Source organism: Crocodylus porosus, unplaced genomic scaffold, assembly GCF_001723895.1.
Source record: "Crocodylus porosus isolate Cpor-Errol unplaced genomic scaffold, CroPor_comp1, whole genome shotgun sequence".
In the NCBI taxonomy this organism is placed as follows: Eukaryota; Metazoa; Chordata; order Crocodylia; family Crocodylidae; genus Crocodylus; species Crocodylus porosus.
In genome coordinates this window covers 181,187,177-181,207,616 of record NW_017728906.1, presented here as the reverse complement: position 1 = coordinate 181,207,616, position 20,440 = coordinate 181,187,177, and the positions used below count along the sequence as shown (strand labels likewise).

Genomic DNA, 20,440 nt, shown 5'->3' with positions numbered 1-20,440 from the left:
TAAAGAGAATGGGGTGAGAGACAGTGTCAAAGGCCTTCCAAAAGTCCAGGAAGACTATGTCCACTGCTACCCCTGCATCTAAGGATTTGGTGATCTGGTCATAGAAGGCCACCAGGTTGGTCTGACAGGACCTGCCGCTAATACACCCATGTTGGTTGCCCCTAAGCATAATTGCCCCTGCTGGCCCCTCGTAGATATGCGCCAGAATAATTTTCTCAAAAAGCTTGCCCAGTATCAAGGTAAGACTAACTGGCCTATAGTTTCCCGGGTCCTCCTTCCTCCCCTTTTTGAAGATGGGAACTATATTGGCCCTCTTCCAGTCCTCTGGCACGAGTGCTCGTAAAGCCATGCCAGGGGGTCCCACAATGACCTTAGCCAATTCCCTCAGTACTCTAGGGTGGAGATCGTCTGGACCAGCTGATTTGAATACATCCAGTACTTCCAGAAGTTCCCAAACTAGTTCCTCACTAACTGTTGGCCTAGGTGCGCCTCCCCTGGGATCTAAGGGGGGCGCAGGGGGGGGTGACTGTTCTGATCCCTGCTTAGGAAAATGGAGGCAAAGAAATCATTAAATATGTTGGCTTTGTCATCTGATGTGATGACCACATTTCCTAACGTGTCCTGAACATGCCCAACATTACCCGGAACCTTCTTTTTGCCCCCTATGTATTTAAAAAAGGACTTCTTGTTGTCCTTAATCTGGGAAGGTAGTCCCAGTTCCATCTCCGCTGTGGCCTTCCTGACTGCCCCCTGCATCCCCGAGCAACTGCAGTATAGCCCTGCCTGGTGATGGCCCCTCCCTTCCATTGGGTGTACGCCTCCCTTTTTGCTAGGAGACATTCCCAGATGCTTTTGGTGAGCTATGGGGGCTTGTGTGCCCTCCTGCTCCCTTTGATCCGTGTTGGGAGTACCTCCTTTTGGGCTTGGAGGATCGTCTCCTTGAGGAGTGACCACTCCTTGGACACCTGGCTCCCCTTCCCTCCGGGACCTCAGTGCTTCCCCGACTATTCTTCTTAGCTCATTGAAGTCCGCCCTTCTGAAATCTAGGGCTGCTGCCTTGCTGTAGGCCTTTGCCACCTTAAACTGGATGGTGAATTCCAGCAGGCGATGATCACTGTTGCCCAGGTGGTCGAACACCCGCAGCCCCCTCACCAGGTCGTCACCCGTGGCCAGCACCAGGTCCAACAAGGTGTCTCCCCTGGTAAGGCTGTGCACCTCCTGGGTTAGATGGAGGTCCTGCATTCTGGCTAGGAACCTATGTGAGCAGTCAGACCTGGCTGACTGCTCTTCCCAGCAGATGTCTGGAAAGTTCGGGTCCCCCATGACGACCACATCCTTTGACTTCACTACCTCCATGAGCTGACTTAAGAATTCCTGGTCTAGCTCTTCCCTTTGGTTAGATTATAGAGTCGGAAGGGACCTAATGGATCATCGTGTCTGACCCCCTCCCCCTGGTAGAAGAGAGGACCAAGGTCAGACGACCCCAGCCAGGTGAATGTTAAGCCTCTTCTTGAAGACCTCCACTTTAGGTGACAGGACCACCTGTCCTGGAAACCCACTCCAGACTCTGGCCACCCTTATTGTAAAAGATTTCTTCCTAATGTCTAACCTAAATCTACTCTCCACTAATTTGCGCCCATTATTCCAAGTCACTCCCTGGGGCTCTCTGGTAAACAGCGCATCCCCAATTCCCTGTTGTCCTCCCCTGATAAATTTATAGGTGGCTACAAGGTAACCCCTCAGCTATCTTTTGTATAGGCTGAAGAGATCCAGATCTCTCAACCTCTCCTGGTAGGGTCTTTCACGGAGACCACTAATCATGCAAGTAGTCCTCCTCTGAAACCTCTCCAGATTCTCCATATCCCTCTTGAAGTGCGGCACCCAAATGTGGCCTGACCAATGCCACATAGAGGGGAGAGCATCACTTCCCTCAATCTGTTGGTCATGCATCTGTTAATACACGACAAGGTGCGATTGGCTTTGTTGATGGCCTTGTTATACTGCCGGCTCATGTTCATCTTGGATGCAACTATGACTCCAAGATCTCTCTCAGCCTCTGAGCTGCTGAGGAGGACATCCCCCACCCTGTAGATGTGCTGGGGATTCCTCCCTCCCAGGTGGAGTACCTTACATTTATCTTTGTTGAATTGCATCCTGGTACATTCCGCCCATTGATCTATCTATCCAGGTCAGCCTGTAACTGCTCCCTGCCCTCTGGTGTATTCACTTTGCCCCATAATTTGGTATCATCTGCAAACTTGGAGAGGGTGCTCACCACACCCTCATCCAAATTGCTGATGAAGATATTAAATAATACCGGCCCAAGGACCAAATCCTGTGGGATCCCACTGCCCACCTCCTTCCAGGCCGAGAATGACCTGTCAATCACCACTCTCTGGGTACGGTCCCTAAGCCAGTTAGCCACCCACCTGACTGTGTAGGCATCCACTCCACAGCCCGTTAGCTTCCCTATAAGAATGGGATGCAAAACTGTGTCAAAGGCCTTCCTAAAATCCAGGTAAATGACATCGGCCTGTGTCAAGGCAGTGTATGACCTGGTCATAAAAGGCTACAAGGTTTGTCAGGCAGGATCTATCTGTGATGAATCCATGCTCACTTCCTTTCAGCATCGTTTCCCCTCCTAGGCTTTCACAAATATGCTCTTTGATGATTTTTTCTAGTATTTTCCCAGGGATAGAGGTAAGACTGACTGGCCTGAGGTTACCTGGCTCCTCCCTTCTCCCCTTCTTAAAAATGGGGACCATGCTGGCCTTTTCCAGTCCTCAGGGACCTGTCCAGAGCACCATGAGAGTTCAAACAGCCATGCCAGTGGCTCAGCAGTGACACTGGACTATTCCTTCAGGATCCGTGTATTGAGGTCATCAGGGCTGGCTGACTTATAACCATCCAGCCCTTCCAAGTGCTCTTTAACTAAGTCAACACTAACCTTTGGTGGTCTGGTGCCTTTTGGACATCTGTCTGTACTTAAGATGGGGGGATTGTCTTGGTCAGTATAAGGAATACTGTAGCGAAGAACTCATTGAAGAGCTCTGCCTTTTTGCCTGCGTCAACCACCAACTGACCTGATTGTCCTGCAGAGGTCCTATCCTACTCTGCACCTTCCTCTTGCTCGCAGAGTAGCATAGGACTGTTTCGCTATCTGTTGAAAAAGTCACTTCAGTTTTCTGTTTTTCAGTCTACATGTGCATTCATGCACTAGTTTAAATCTAATACCCCCACGCTTCTAAAGGGTGGCAGGATCACTTGGATGAGCTTTAGGTCAAATGTCCCCACTGCCATTTTGAAGTGTCGGACTCTGAATGCACATGACGCTGCAGGCATTTTAAATATAGCTGTTGCAGCTGCTGTAATTAAAATGACCCCCCCCAACCCCAGAGCACATGTATAGATGCCCTCCATTGTGAGGTACTAGGAAAATGCACATTAGCTTGTTTTAATGTACATTAACTAAAAAGCACAGTTTTTAAATGATGCTTAATTTTCATTAGCCTATTTATTGTACATTAGTTAAATAGCACTTTTAAGGGATGCTTTAATGTGCATTAAAATAGGCTAATGCACATTAAAGTGCATGTGTACAGATCACTGAATCGGTGGCATAGTTTCCCTAAGGGGTATTTAATAAGAAAACAGTAACTTCACACTTCTTTTACTCATATCTCTGCTATGATCATGCTCATTGCCAGATGCCACCTGGCTCTATCCTTATATAGTTTGTTGTACTTCTTGCTTATATTTAAGATGTGTTTTTCTTGTTTTTTTATATAATTAATTAGATACAACTATAATATAGGAAAAATACTGGAGTTATGTCTACTTTACCCCTGATTTATAGTAATGTAAGTAAGATTAGGATCTATTCCCAGTGTGTTTAAAAAAACAAACTCAGCCAGAGGCTAGAATTCTACAGGGTAAACACAATTTAAACAAAAATTGTGACATTCATTATGGGGACAGGAGTCTTGCTCACCAGCAGCGAGGAAGGTCAAAGGTGATTATACATGACTAAGAAGGACCAACTGACAGAGGTAGAAGGCAAAAAAGAAATGGGTGCAAATTATTTTCTATTTACTTTCTAGATTTCTTTCATCGGTTTTATTTAACTTAATTCATACTATATTCTCACCTAGGCCACTTTTCTCTTGTTCATGCTTGTACTTTTCTTTAAAGTGGGAAAAACCCCTCAGATTTGTTCATGCAAATAGCTGGAAAATTCTGAGTTCACAGGCCATTTAGAGATGATTCATTTGCATATTTACAGGACAGTCATTTAGAATAGCGATAGTTATTATCAACCAATCAGACCACCGGGATTTTCATGTTTGAGGTTGTAAAGGAATAACTGCACAATGATTATTCAGTTTTGACTCCCACAGCCTGTGGGCAGGAAATTGCAAAGCTATGTACTAATTATAACATCCCTAAAAATAATCTGATGGGACAATGGAGCAACACACTTATATTCAGTGTTTTGCAAAATAATACACATTTAGGATTGATATAGACTTTATTAACTTCCCTTGAAACCAATGCACTAGAATTTTTATACTCACTACAGTCACCCATCATGTTCCCTCGTATGTTTTCAGCTCTGTGATGGGAGACTTATCAAATACCAGACAGATTTATTTTTAAATTCAGTCTAATGTAGGTTCTCTTTATTTAAGTAGTTTATTGATTCACTGTTGTCCAGAATAGATTCTTCACTGTGCTAACTCTGGGTTACTATGCAGCTCAACCAGAAATATAGTTCCTCCTTCCTGAGTTTATTGCAAAAGTGAATTAAAAATTTTAGTCTTACTATTTTAGGCTATTATATACATTCCGTGGCTGCTTCCTTGCCACAGAACGTCATCCTCCATTCTGATCTGTGATCTGTTCATTAAGTTTTACTAAATCAGTGAGCTCTTTTTGGGTTAGGTTTCTAGACATACGGATCTGATTATGTGATCAGAGGCCTGTGTTTCCATTCATTCTACTTATTGTTAATGGTCTCCAAGATGAAATTCAAGGTACTAATTTTTTCACATGATCCCTCAGTCATTTAGGTCCATTCCTCCTTAAAACTATCTCCTCCTTTCTGACTATGTGATTTATGCTCCTGGAGAATTCTGCTGTATCCCAAGGGTAATGCATCATTCTTAGGAGCAAGCCCATTCACTCCTTGCACAAATAAGATTGTGTACACATGTGGCCACTTTTTAAAAGAACTGGAACAGATAGTTCACTCACTTCCCTGCCTTTCCAGTTGAGTAAATCCTAGTTTCCTACTGAACTGGTAGAGCTACATACATCAGATAGACCAGGCTGTTTGGTTTCCATACTAATATTTTAAAGGTCTTAGCTTAAGTTAAAGTTAATATGATGGCAACCAAATATTTGGAATGCTACTTTAATGTCTTAACTGTAGTGTAGTTATTTTTTGTCTACAGTATTTTATTACATGAGCAAGGCTTTTTGCTTCTAAGCACGGCATTGCACAGTTCATAATCTTATAGCATCCTTTGGTCAAAAATTTAGTTCTGTCACTTTTCCTGAAACTCAGTATTTTTTATATATATATATATATACACACACACACACAATTTAATACAATCACTAAAAAGAAACTGGTCTTAAAATCTGAATGTTTGTAATACCAACTAAAGAACTGTAAACTGTGTCCATGCTCCCATATCACATCATAGTACTCTTTTACAGCCTATCCACATTGGATGGAGAAGCTTAATGATACTCAGTTAGACAGTGGAGATCAGCTTCGATGGGAATGTAAAGCCACTGGAAAGCCAAGGCCAACCTATCGTTGGCTGAAGAATGGACTCCCTATTTGGACACAGGTACGGTACTCATTAAAGCACCTCTCAATTGTAGTTTCTTCTTTAATTTAGGTAAGGTGAACTGAAAAAAGTGCTGAAGGGACAGTGCTTCAAAAAAGTGCTTTCATTATTTTCCTGCTAATTTCAAATATCCAGGAACTCTAGCACCTGTTTTGCTATGAGTCCGTCTCCTGTCCTATGTCAACCTACATGCCATCTAACAGGACTAATGATAAACCTCAAAAGAACGGGAGGTGGAGCCTTCACAGCTGAGTCTGAAGCACCTTATCCCTATTTACTAAACTAATGATATGTAGCTGAACAAAGCAACAATTGTGGTTTGTTTCTATTTTAGACTGTGATTTTCTTTTTCAGTGGTTTGTTATATCTAGATGTTTCTGTGTAGAGGCATGTTATGAGTGACCACTGTGTAAAAAACAGGAAGGAATTATTGGTAACGAGTTCCTTAAACTCAGAGTCCTATGATATATATCACCTACTGCATAGGTATTAAATATTACATGGTGTGGTCTACTTATAGTTCTCAAGTCCCTCAGTGCTAACACACACTTCTACAAAGTATACAAGGGCTATTTCTTAGTAGCCATTTTAGTTTTGCATCTCCAGATATCAAAATTACTCTCCTGTGATTAACAAAGCTGGCCAATGACATTAACTTGTTTCATTTGGGAATTCCAAGTTCAAAGTGTTCTGCTCTGACACATTTAAAGTAATTTCTTGGTTATAGTGTTTCTCATTATAAATGTTTGCTAATGTCATGGTCTAGATTTTATTTTGTTTTAATTTCTCTTGCTGAGTCATCTTCCCAGTTAATCCCTTTTATTTATTTATTTTTAACCAACACATTTCTATTCCTGTATGGTCTCCAGACACTAGGAGTAATAGAAAAATGTTTTGTAGATTTGCTTCATATGTTGCCAGATTAAAAATAAAATTGTTCAATTTGGCAATAAATGTCTCCATTTATTAATGGATTCACAGCAGAGTTTATAAATATAAAAGATGGCATGCCTTTCTTTTCAGTGCATGCCTCAACCTGTGAAAATCAAGCAATTATGCAAACAATACGAAAGTAAACATATAAGTTAGTTTGTTTTTGAAGCCCTAAGGCATTGAATTTATGGCTTCACTTTTCCATTTCTGTTTTTACAGAAGTAGAGGTGGGTATTCGGTCCTGCTTGAGATTTTCCGAAGAACCATTTGTATCATCATATGAACTTTGCAAATTCAATTTAATATCAAACTGAAAATGCAAAAAATGGAAGGGAATTTCTTTTTCTCATTCTTATACATTTTCAGTTGCTGTTTTTCTTAATACACTTTTAACTAAATGCTAATAGTCTGTAGTAACAATCCTGAAGAATGTACTGCACCAGCTCCAGTGATTCCTTATACAACCACATGGAGTGCACATTTCCCTACACAGCTGTCAGCAGCAATTCACTTCTGACCTGCAGCAATTATTTTCTATTAATAGGCCTTTTGAGATGATAAGTTGCCATTATTGACAAAGACAACTTGAACCTTCCACCCTTTACCACATGAGTAGCTCTGAATGAAAATAGTGCCATTGATGCCAATGAGATTATGTATGAGAACTAATAATGTTAGGCTGTATGTGTTTTGGTATGTAAACAAAAGATTCATTTTGAATTAGATTGAGCCCACCTCAAAATACTTCAGCCTTCACTTGAACTTTGGTTCCTTGCCTGGAACACTCACACGCTATTTCAAGTTTGCAGAGTCATCTTTGCTGAGCGATTTATAAAGGGCAAATAAGTGCAGTTAAATATAAGCGAATAAAGCCATGCTGGAGGATGTAGTATTTACAATCAAATAAAGTAATCCAGAGGAAAATCTATATTTTATGATATTTTTCAGACTCCAAAATATTTCGCATTTGACATGGATAGTAAACCCCCCAAAATTCACTCTCGTAAGTCACTAAATTATACTTTAACCACATTTATGTTTTATTTCTTCCTGTAAAGCTAACAACCCAGAAAATCCACCTCATTTGTTTTCTTTTGTAGAATTATTTTTTTATTCCGTTACAGAGCAGGGTTGAGATGGTTAATGGTGTACTGATGATCCACAGTGTGAATCTCTCAGATGCTGGAATGTACCAATGTTTAGCAGAAAATAAATATGGAACCATTTATGCCAGTGCTGAGTTGAAGATTTTAGGTGAGTAATGTCTGAACAGAATAGAATTGTTCTCTATTTTCTCTTTGATAATTACATGGCTGTATGATCTGTCATGAGAAAGAAAGAGATCCCACCTCTCCAACCTTAGCAGAAGTAGATAACACCTATATAGTTAAATTTGGCTGAGTTTTTCTTTTCCCTTTCTTTTATTTATGTGTAAGTGGCTCCTTGGTTACCTAGGAGTCCAAGGGTACTTTTGCTAACACGGTGTTTTCTTTTTGAAGCTATTCATTTAGTTATGCTTTGTGAATTTTTCTTACTCAAGGCCAAATCCTGTATCTGGGACAATATCTATGAGGGAAATGATAATGGTCTGTTCAAAAGCACAGAAAAATCCTCTTTTCTTTCCAAAAAAACAGTCCTAAGAACAAAAACCTCTTACTATGAAGAACATGAGAAAATTTCAAGACAATAAAAAGAAATCTCAAATTTCATGGATTACACTATTAAAATCTGTTTTTCTGCACCATTGTATCCCATTCTTTTTTAGAAATGTCTTTAATGATGTGATTAGTTTGCAACGTATTAGCAGTCCCTTTAAAGTCACCTTATGAAGGCACAAGCATTAGTACTTTCCTATTTTAAGTTATAATGCCCAAACTAGAGTTTATTAGAAAATATTTATGGGTGATATACATATTTACAAGATACAAAATAAAACAAACCGTCAAGATAATAGGCCCTTGACACTTTTATCAGTACTACACTTCCAGCATTGAACAGAAACATGGTGATATCATAGAATCAGACAGTTAGGGTTGGAAGGGACCTCAAGAGGTCATCTAGTCCAACCCCCTGCTCAAGGCAGGGCCATCCCTAATTATACCATCCCAGCCAAGGTTTTGTCTAACTGGGTCTTAGAAACCTCTAAGGATGGAGATTCGACAGACCCTCTGCGTAACCTTTTCCAGTCCTTTACTATCTTCCTAATGAGAGAGTTTTTCCTAATATCAAATCTAAACTTCTCCTGCTGCAACTTGAGACCATTGCTCCTTGTGCTGTTGTCTGCCACCACTGAGAACAGTCTAGCTCCATCCTCTTTGTAACTACCCTTCATGTGGTTGAAGGCTGTTATTAAATCCCCCCACAAAACTATTAGGGATGAAAGAATGTTAAGGTTTTGGCTGGACTATGTAGCCAAAGTTCACTTGGTTCCTAATCCTTCCCAAAAAAAAGCCCTAAATGGATGTAGGATTCACTTGTAAAGTTCATACTATAAGAGGTCACTGGTTATACAAACATTGTAAATTTCAAAATATAGGTTAGGCAAGAGTTTCTTAGGGTGATATCTGTTAGGGAGCCCTTGCCTCTTGTGTAATTTCTGGGCCATCGCAGCTACAACATCCCTCTTGCACTACCAAAATATAGGTTAGAAACTTAAAGTACCGTATTTACCTGAATCCAAGATGGCTCTAAATTTAAGGTGACTGCCCCATAAATAGATTTTTTATATAGAAATTGTATAAATTTGTCATTGTTTACATATATAAAATCTAATTATTGCAGGGCCCTAGTTCAAGGCTGGAGTTGGAGCTGTAGTAACCACTGCTCCCTGCCACCTTATATTTGAATTCAAGATGATGGCTGTTTTCCCTAGGTTAAATGAGGGAGAGGGGAGAAACGTGTCTTGGGTAAATCCAGTATTGTTCCTGCAAACACTTAGTTCTATAAGAAGTTTCACTGAAGTCACTGGAATCATGCATGTGGGTAAGTTGTTTTAGGTTTGGCGATCCAAGAAAATAAGCTGATTCAGGGTATTTGTAATAGTTTTTATTCATGATGGGTCATAAATATTCTCTCAGGCTTTCCCAACCATTCTCCTTCCATGACCCTGCTTAGTATCAAACCATATGAGGTACATGATAGAAGAATAACTTTAAAAGAGTCAGTCAGACTTTCTGAGTCTCAGAAAAAGATTTGATATTGGTTCAGTTTGGTTAAGATGGCATACACAATTGACTTGATTTTTCCAATCTAAACTGTAGACACTTTGAAAATGAATGAATTCTTAAACACTTTAATCCTTCCTATTAAATTCTCAATTTTAAATACCTGGCTTTTGGGATACAATAAGCAAACAAATTGGCAAGTCAAGCATTAACAGATATGAGGCACTGTGGAATTTAAGAAAGCCTAAGAGTTTGGGCCATTGTCTCTAAAAACAGTTAATTTCATTGTAGATTTTCTCAGGCACCACAGGATATCACAAGTAATATAACCCTACAGTGTTGATAAGAGTGATTTCTTACTATTTGATATAGTGATTAAATTGTAGTTTATTCTATCTAGATTTGGATGATGTTTTAATGGTGCTCCTGTACAAATGTCATATGCTCTTTAATACAGTAATTTCCAAACCAAAATAAATGAAAATGGATGATGAACTCTCTTATTGATCTAGAAGGATTTGACTGTTTTCTGTAGAACTAAAACTTTTCTTTTTAACAGCTTCAGCGCCCATTTTTCCACTAAATCAAATGAAGAAAACAATAATTGTTACCAAGGGCCAAGAAGTTGTCATTGAGTGCAAACCACAAGCCTCTCCAAAACCAACTATCACCTGGAAGAAAGGAGACAAAGCAGTAAGGGAGAATAAGAGGTCAGAAGCATGTTCAGTAAACTATTACTGCATTTACATTTCAATACAGTGGTTTCATACAGAAAGTACAACAGGTGATAGGTGAGCATATGCATCTGTATGTAGTAGAGGTATTAGATGAGCTGATTCACTTAACAGTAGCAATGTTCTAAGACATGCTGAGATCAAAACTTTGGTAGTTTAAAAAATGAAAATAAGGTGGGGTTTTTTTGTTTTTGTTTTTGAGTTGTTTTTCTATCCCCTGCTTTAATTATAGAGCTGCTGCATTTATGATGTGGAGGTGTTACACATCTTGTGGCTCAGAAGATGCAACGTTTGTAGGTTGAACTTACTGTAGTGGTGACATAAGACCATCACATTTATTTATTTAATATACTTCTAATAGAAGATCTAAGTGAAGGTTATCAGCTTGTTAGCAATGGACGACTGCCTAAGGGTACCTTGGAAAGCATTGCACAGAATAGCAATACAGTCACGTTACAAGATTCAAGTGTACAGTACATCACATCTGTCCACAGTGGCACATCTGCTTAGCAGACTGTGTTTGGTTAAGTAAATTCTGTCTGGCTTTGTACTTTAAATGTAGTTTAAGCAGCTTCAGGTCAAATGGCAACTGTAATTGCATTACACAAGATAGCTCTTCTGTGCATTAGAGTAGTTTTGCCAGCCTTGACATGGAATTTAAGAATACACAATAATCTTCTTTCTGGTAAAAATTTATGAATGGACCATTTAAAATGACTTGTATGGTATTAGACTGACAGATAAAAGCAAGAACTTTTTTGTACTTTTATATAATACTGATGAATGCGCTACAATTTATCTGTCCTAGTTAACTATTATCGCCATTTTGCTTAAGTGAATGTTGCTTTATCTTATCTTTGTGACAACATAATCTCATGCTGTTTGTTTTGTTCTGAAAAAGAAAAAGGGCGACATTTTGTAGGATGTGGGTTCCTTTGGGAGGGATAAAGCAATATTATTAATTAATTGATATAACTTCAGAATAGTAGATTTTGAAAATATGAGTTCATAGATATAGGCATGTTGTAATGGAGGATCAACACCAGTGAGAGTGTTGATTGTAGAAGATACTACTGGTACTGGTCTCTCAAAGCTATTCGTTGTTGAATTGCTACTGTAATCAAGAGATTTTTGTGTGCCCTGGAATTTTGTTTTACTAGGTTATAGTGTTTGTTCAGACCATGTTAATTTAAGTGTGTGTGTGTGAGTGTGTGTGTGCGCGCGCACGTGTGTGTTCTGACAACTGGGGGGCTCTATTGACAAATACAATCCAGAGCTAGCAGGAATGCCTTTTATTAAAGTCAGTGTTAGTATCTTGTTAGTAGCAAGATGTTTTGAAAATGCAGTATGTAGCTTTTTAGGATGTACCAAAACATACTTAGTGATTTGAGAGTTCTGAAAGCATTGGGGACCTCTTCCCTTTGCCCCTACAATATAGTTGTGAGGCATACTTTCTATTATATAACCGTAGCCAGATTCTGCCCTCTGACTTTAGTAGAATTACCTGATTTATACTGCTGCAACTGAGAGAAAAACCAGGCCAATTATTACTGTTAGTGTAATGGAACCAGTTAGAGAAAAATGTGTTAATAAGTCAGAGGAAATGTGAGGGGGAGGGGAGGGAAAAAGCAAGTAACAGAATCAATCTGTAAATTTTAATAGCGTCACAAAAATAAAGATTGCACCCACTGGCTTACCTAATGTACGCCTGCATATTATTCATGACTGAATTAAGAGAATTTATGTCTACTCTAAATACCAGTCATTCAGTACAGATGCTTATCTGATGTTTTCTCTAACTTAGGCCAGGTACAGACATTACATATAAACCAGTGCAAGTCTCTGGAAATCAGTCAAAACTTGTAACCATATACAAGGTCAGCACACATAGACTGGCCTAAAATTGGTGGAACCCAGTCTAAGATAGACCTGGTTTGACGTGTATTCAAATCTAATTGATTTAGGTTAAGCCAGTGAATTGAACTTCCTTACCAGAACCCCTATAATTTCAAGTTAAATTGCGGTCCTCTGGCATGCCACCCTGTTACGTGGCCCCCTGCAACCCGCCCCTCACGGGGAGGTGTGCTAGAACTCGACCTGCACTGCTATGGCCAAACACCCGGCCAACACAGTCCCCGAGTTCTCCCAGAGCCAAGCTAGCACAGACCCTCTCCTCAGCCCTGCCTCCGGCCATCTGTTGGTCACAGAGACGCAGTGGGGGAGGAAGGGAGACTTTGGTGTCCCATGCACAAGCCCTGGTACCTGGGGACATCTGCACCTCATCACAAAGCACCCCACGATGTACACACACACCTGACGTTGAGCCCACACTCAGCACAGTCCCACAGAACCTGACCCTGGCTCCTGCACACCCAGCCAGGGACCCCTGTGCCTCTGTACTTGGGCACAACCCCACGGAGCCTGACTCTGTCTCCCAGTCAGTGGCCATAGCCAGGTACCCTTCCACCCAGAGCCCAACATGGACCCCTCTCTGAGCAGAAGCCACTGTGGTGACTCGCCTCTGGTGGGCAGGGGGACAGACCCATCAGGACCAGGCCTAGATACAGGCAACCCTCCACAGCTCGGCCACTGCCAGCAGGTACCTGGGCCATAAGCACCTGGGGTACTGCAAGACTTTTGTGGCTCACAGCTACAGTGCCCCCAACCTGCAGGCCTCATCCAGTGCAGGAAGCCTCTGTGCCCCCCTCGCCAAAGGGAAAATGTATATACTGTTTGCTACCAATCTAACCTAGGCTGCATACAGAAAACCACATCATTTCTGCCTCAGGCTTTTTGAACATCTGTACTTAGCCTTAATTTAGCTCTGGTGGAAAAATCTAACTAGGACATTGAGTTTTTTTATTTGGTGTCTGTTGGTTCTGGGTGGGAATAGTCTTTTTCTTATTTATACTTCTTGGTTTTGATGGTGCCTGGAAGGGGACGTGAAGTGACATGAAGATAAAAGGAGCTGATTGAATGTTTTCTAGCTTTAGAAAGATTTGGTTTCTGTTCAATTTAACTCTCAGTCAATTTTTACACAAAATCCATTTAGTTATTCCTGTCCATTTTGTTTACAACTAGAAGCAAAATCAGTTTAAAAGGAAATCACCTCTGACTTTGTACACAGTATTCCTAAAACAATATAGGTAGTCTGTTTGAAGAAGAGAAAAGAAGGACATCACATGAATAACTGATATGTTGGAAAAGAAGTACTTTTACGGGGACAAGGACAATCTTTCCTGTGCTTTGTGCAACTTTTCTGGAAACTTATACAAGAGAAATTCCTACCATATACTTTTTTTAAAAGGGGGAAGAATTCCCTTATTTTGCTGATTGCTCTCAACTGTTCATCAACTACTGCTAAACATCTCAGTGAAATCTCATGATTAAGTCCTGTTTATAGAACAGTAAATGACTAGAGATTGATAAATGTATCTCAAAGATATCACTAAGTAAACAGCAACTGACCAGCCTCACAGTTTTCTTTGAGAAAATTAGTTTTGATTTGACATCTTGCCACATTATTTCTGCTGACATCTGCTAACCACTTCCAGGCTACATTGCTTCATTTTGGATTCCTCCATACTATCAGATACTCAAAAAACGGTAAGCACATCCCCACATGCAGGGGCATATGTTTTCCATGCCAAAATAGCATCAGCTCAAATTTGTGCCCCGGTTTTTTCCTCTGCATGTGGGGTTTGGTGTGGGACAAATTGTCCTGGGTGGGGTGGGGGAGGATGGGCAGCATCTATGCTGGCCCCAGCAGCCTTACCTGGGGTTTCAGGGGGCTCTCAGGGCAGCAGCAGCGCTGATCTGGCCACTCAAGAGTCTGTCCAGTATCCAGAGCATTGTTCTGGCTGGCCAGGCTCCATTTCTGGCAGCACACGCTGCTACCACATGTCTCAACTTTTTTTAGCAATGGGGTTTTTTTTGGTTTTTTTACACCAGGATGCCCCAGTATCAGATTTTGGCACCATATTGCAAATTAGCCCAGTGAACAGGTGCGCATGTGCCATATATGGTTTGTGGAGCCTGAAAGAGCTTTGAGGTACCATGAACCACACATATGCACTCATCTGGAGGCATCCTGTGATGTCAAAATTACTCATTTTCATCTGCAATTGGCCAAAAATTTCCATTCATTCCTATTCATCTCATATCTTGCCAAGGTAATCTCTGCATTTAGAATTTAGCTGGCAATGGCTTATCTGGAACTCACTGTATATGGATTGTAGCACGAGACATTCAGAGTTCAGGAAAATATGCAGGAGCTATTTGCTTTTGCAAAATAGCCCTTTTGCTTTATCTTCAAATGGGTTTCCAGTGAATACAGAATCCAGCTCAATGTTTCAGTGCTGGTATTCCAGCTCATATAAAGTGAAATCAGAGGGTCCTTTATGTTAATAACCACCAGTGTGTAAGACAAAGTGCAAGGTGCTGGACTCACAGCTACCCTACTAAGCAAAAAAACAACTGTACTTTGTACTGTTTGGGATTTCCTGAAGCTTTCAATTTATTAAGATTACTTGTACAAATATATGCTCAATTGTGGGCATGTGGTGTTCACAAATGGACCGTGACTGATAACCTATTCTTCTGTGATCATGGTTGCCCACAGCAAGAGTCATGATCACTAAATGCACTTCAGTCAGAAATAAATGCAAAACTAATCTTTGATTTGCCTTTCCCTCAATAAGGTTTTAGCACTTTCAAAATAAAAATGAATAGATCAAGCTATTTCTCCAAGAGGCTAAAAAGGAAGGAAGAAAGAGCATGCTATAGATATATTTATATTTTTTAATTATTGGAAGTCACTTGAATACAGTGATGATGAGTGTCATGTAAGTACAGAGATAAGTATTCATCCTAAATGCTTCTATTAATTGTCTGAGAATCAACTAAAAGAGGTTCCCATCATATGCTGATGGACTTCCTCTGATTGCATGATGGTATATGATGAGATTGGTACTAAGTATTATTCATAGTTCTTTGTATTCCAACTATTAATGTATACAGTTAAGCTTTTAGTTCAAAATAACTTTGTAAACATACGGGGGGAATGCACCTGAAGCTTAAACTGAAGTTTGGTATTTAGATTTGAGACAAATGTTGGCTAGAACTTAGGTTCTAAGGTTTGAAACCAAGGCATTGATTCTTATGACCTCTTCTTGCAAGATGTGGGATCATAAATTGTGATATCTTGCAAAACCCTTATTCTGACATTTTTGACACATTTTAATATGATACAGAACATGGGTCTTTTCTCATTTGTAAGGTAAGACACACTCAAAACTTTTTTCTAACCTGAAGGTATAATTCATGGAGACATATAGATTGCTACGACTGGTGATCCAGTTTGGTGCCTATTTCTAGTTAAAAGTAGATTGGTTCTAGTTTGTAAAGCTGCAGAAAAGAGTAAAACAGATGTTTTGTCAAACTTTTCAAGCATCCAGTACAGTTTGAAATACACACTATAACGGCCTTGAATCTGCTGTCAGTTATATCAGAATAAATCACGAGTAACTCCATTAAAGTCAGAGATTAGATTTTGGCCAAATGTTATTTATAAATGCTTTAAAAAACCTTTTGTGCAACCTTCTGTAAACCAAAGGTGTTTTCTAATGATTTATGACTTCACAAATTTTAGTAAGTCATTTCTCTATGTACTGTAATCTCTGTTTCATCACTTTTTTAAGGTCACCTACCTTTCTCCTCTAGATTTATTCTTGCAGGAGTGACTATAGCTGATGTTTAAACTGATATGCTTGGGGAATCATAGGTATTAAAAAGTGTCATACGTCTTTGTTCATCTGTTTTTGTTCTCTCCCTTACATCCAAAATATTCTTCTCATTAAATTCATATTGGATTTTCACTCTAGTTCATTATTTCCTTTACATGGCAATTAATTATAGTTAAAATAATTCAGAAGCACTCTAGCAGTGCAAAAAATGCTATTAAGTCTCTATTATTACTTAATCAGCTCCTTAAGATACAGAAAATGGCAATTTTTTGCCACCAAGCAGATAACTTAGGGAAAGAGTGGTTTTATTAGGAAAAGTTTGCTCTGTTTGGTTTTGGGTTTCTTTCTTTTACTTTTGAGGATGAATAATTAATAATGGAGACTTCTTCAGCCCTCTTTCTACAGCTGGATTTGTGGGTTTTTTCCTTTGACAATCACAGTACAAGAAATTTCCAAATAGAAACGGAGGGCACAATATCTAAATGTTACCTCTAGAATAATACCATGTGGCTTGTGAAAGAAATGAATAACTTTTTAAAAAATAAGGTTCAAAGCATCACACCATTCACAATGTTTCCCCTAATTCCTACTGTTCTATTTGTTCAAGGGTGTCCTGAAAAAAAATTACTCCGATCTCAAGTGTGGCAGAGTACTGCAAGGTTGGGAAGCATGGAATATATTGAGAACATAAAGCTATACTTTCACTGCCATTAACAGATTCAACCAAAAAGTAACTTTAGACTCTCATATGCATCTCACATCTTGTCCCTCTCTCTTGAAATGACAGTGACAGACATAATGCACAGACTGCATGCCTCTCAGATGGCTTGCATTTCCTTTCTGGGTAACATCAGTCACCTCCTGGATCTCTTTCCTGAGGATGCAACTGCTTCAGCTACTACTTCAGCATCATGTTTACATTTCCTTCCTTGGCAGTAGCTACCATCCCATTAAACACAGTACTAATGCAGTGGCCTTTCTTCACCCATGTCAGATTCAGGCATCTCATCATCAGGTGTAGGTTACCCGCTGTTCTTAGATCCTGGCAGTTCAGCATTGTTACTTTCTGGTGACATATTACTGGTTGTCACGGTAGGCTGGCAAAGCCAGTGGCTCAACAAGTGGTGAGAGTTCAACTGCTGCTTCTTTACTTTGTTTGACTTTCACTCCTGTATCTTATAATTAGTCATGATGGTGCCAAACAGTTTTAGGCACTGCCTACACTTCATGCAATAAAGGATTTAGCCATGCACTCACAACTGCAAGCCTCCTTTAATGAAGTCCTTAGTTATCATCTGCCAATACTCTAATCAAGTGTCAATACTCTTTTGCCTAGGAGTATCTATTCTCCTTGTCATTGCCTGGCTTAGCTGGTAATTTCTAACATGTTTTTGCAAATCTGGTTTGAATAAATCCAGCCTTGACCTGAGATTGTGACCCCCGTAAAGCACTACTAATAAATCGATGGTTCTACAAAATTAACGTGGAGCTATTGCCGGGAATTGGATGGCCATTCCTAGGGGTGCAATAGTGACAGTTTAAGCATATTCTGTACCTGTTGACATCTTGTACATCCTTTAACAAGGTGTCCTATTTTTTAGTTGAGACCAGGCCATCATAAAAAGCTTTGAGTTAGTGCCTTGTAACACTTGATCCATTGCCTGTTGCAACATAGCAGGCGGGGAGGCAATGTTAAACACTAGTCTATTATACTGATATAAAACATTTTTGCATGTTTGTAATAACATGCACGTGAAAGCCAGACAGATCTAACAAGGATTCCTGCAGCAGAATGGAGGGTGGAAGCTGGGACTAGCTAGAAAAAGACTAGCATAAGGAGCCAACTGGGAGAAACGCTGGGTGCATCTAAACTACACATGTACTTTGGAGTTGCATAACTAGCTCCTCAGCAAACATCTTAGCATCTACAAATGCAGTCTATTAGGCTGCAGGAATCTAATTAACTCCACCATGGGTTAGTACTTGTAAATATAAATTCTAGCTTGTGGTGGGGCTTTTTACTCTGAAGCAATGCACACGCAGACACTGACGGGGCTGGATGGGGCATGAGGGTGCTTCAATGTGGGTTCTGCCTGCGAGCTAGCCCCACACTGGAACACCCTCATGCCCCAGCCAGCCCCTCTGCAGCATGCTGACAGGGTTGGAGCAGCCCTCAGATGATGATGTGCTTTATAAAAATCCATGAAGAAATTCATTATTTTGTACTCATATCAGATTTTGGATTGCATAAAGTAAATAAAAGTAGGGCCATACATTGAACCATGAGTATACAACAATTGTTTTCATTAAAGAAGCACACTAAATGAGACAGGGATCCTACTGCAAAACAATAAGTGATTGAGTAAAGGCTGTGTCAGACTGCATGTTCACAAAAGGGCCAATTTAAGGTTGGGGAAGCAGCGGTAATCTGAAATTTTGCATCACTTTGTAACATTACTATTCTTCTAACATTGGATATGTACATATGTGTGTGTGAGAAAGGTGGGGGAAAGTGGGAAAAGGAGAGAAAGATGTGGTATAATAAAATTACTACATAGTTGTATAGGATTGCAACATCCTTTAGCAAGATTCAAGGAGATTGTAACTATTTTGTTGACTACATATCAACTGTTCTTAATAACAGTTTCAAAAGCAGAGATCCTATATACCCTGATTTTAGTCAAAGTCTGCTTTTTGTTATCCAATTACTTGAAGCACGCTTTGCACTTAAATCTAAAAATAGGCTTATTCAAAAAGTCAGAAATGGACAGGCTTTTATGCTCATTTGGAGTTTCTGCTTCATTCATTTTTAGCGTTGACAGGTTCTTATTACAGCCTTGCTCTTCATCTACTGTATTTAAGGATCTGTCAATGTTTCCATTTCCATTATAAGTGCTTATTTTAAAAGGTTTATAACTCAATTTTGGAAAGGAAAGGAAAGGAAAGATCTGATTTCCTAGGAAACAGATGTTGCCTTTGTGCCACCATAAAAATAGTTGGTTTGGATTTGTCTACTATTTTGTGGAAGATATCTGTTTGCTTTAAGGTGGGGAAAGCACAGATGCTGTCCAACCACCTGGGGCAGGCCCTCCCAGGGCTTTCAGGGCCCAAACCTACATGCCTTAGAAATTTAAATTCAGATTCCCATTTGGATAACAAAATCCCCATTCCTGAACGATGCAGGATTGGGCCCTTGAAGGCCCAGGACTGCCTGCCTACCTTTCCCTATTTTCAGAGGCATACCTTGGAAATTCCACAGCAGGGGATTTCCTGATTGTGTATCAAGCTACCTAGTGCCCCGACTCATAGTTTCTTTGCAAACAGAGAAAGCTTTGGTTTTCCCAATTGCACAGGTACCCCCCAAAATTTTCCAGGTGCTTCTCTGCTAGTTGGAAAACCTGGGGTTCCCCATTTGCAGATCCACACCCTGAGTGTCATCCAGCAGGATCAGGCCCCAGCCAAGCCCAGGAGTGGCAGTGGCTGAACCCTGCGTGACAACAAGGGGACATACGTTTCATCCATGTTACCAGATTTGCCCGCTACTTTGCGGTGTGCTCATTTATTAGGGCTAGGGTCCTGGTAATTCTATTAATGCGCAGCTTGTGTTACTGGTGTTTCTACATGGAGCTGTATCTCTCCCCCTGCAAGCCCTCACCCCAATGGAGCTATCTTGCAGGACTCAGTTCAGTGGGGCTGGGTTCCTCCAGTCCCCAAATCAGACACAAACACACACACACACAGATTAACGTGACACGCCTGACCTGGCTGGGTTGATCAGCATGGACAGGCTGACACCCTCATATGTCCAGAATCAGTTCATCAGAGCAGCAATAACTACAGTCAGACACAAACACACAGTTAAACAGAATAGCTGTAAATCCGGTTGGGTGTCCAGATGACACCCTCATGGGCCAGCATTCAGTTCATTAGGGCACATCTGAGCCAAACTGGGTCAATCAGCCTGTACAAGCTGATCCCCTTATGTGTTTCAAACTCAGCATGTCCCA

General features: G+C 40.3%; 1 protein-coding gene across 3 annotated transcripts in view; it reads left to right on the top strand.

The window, feature by feature from the left end:
* The window catches only part of CNTN5 (contactin 5), a 983,906-nt gene that overhangs the window by 739,777 nt on the left and 223,689 nt on the right, over positions 1-20,440 (top strand). For all 3 annotated transcript variants that reach the window (XM_019530289.1, XM_019530290.1, XM_019530292.1), the window contains exons 11-13: positions 5,722-5,858; positions 7,916-8,045; positions 10,515-10,665. In XM_019530289.1, the coding sequence (XP_019385834.1) occupies positions 5,722-5,858; positions 7,916-8,045; positions 10,515-10,665 (418 nt within the window). The remainder of the gene's footprint in view (positions 1-5,721; positions 5,859-7,915; positions 8,046-10,514; positions 10,666-20,440) is intronic.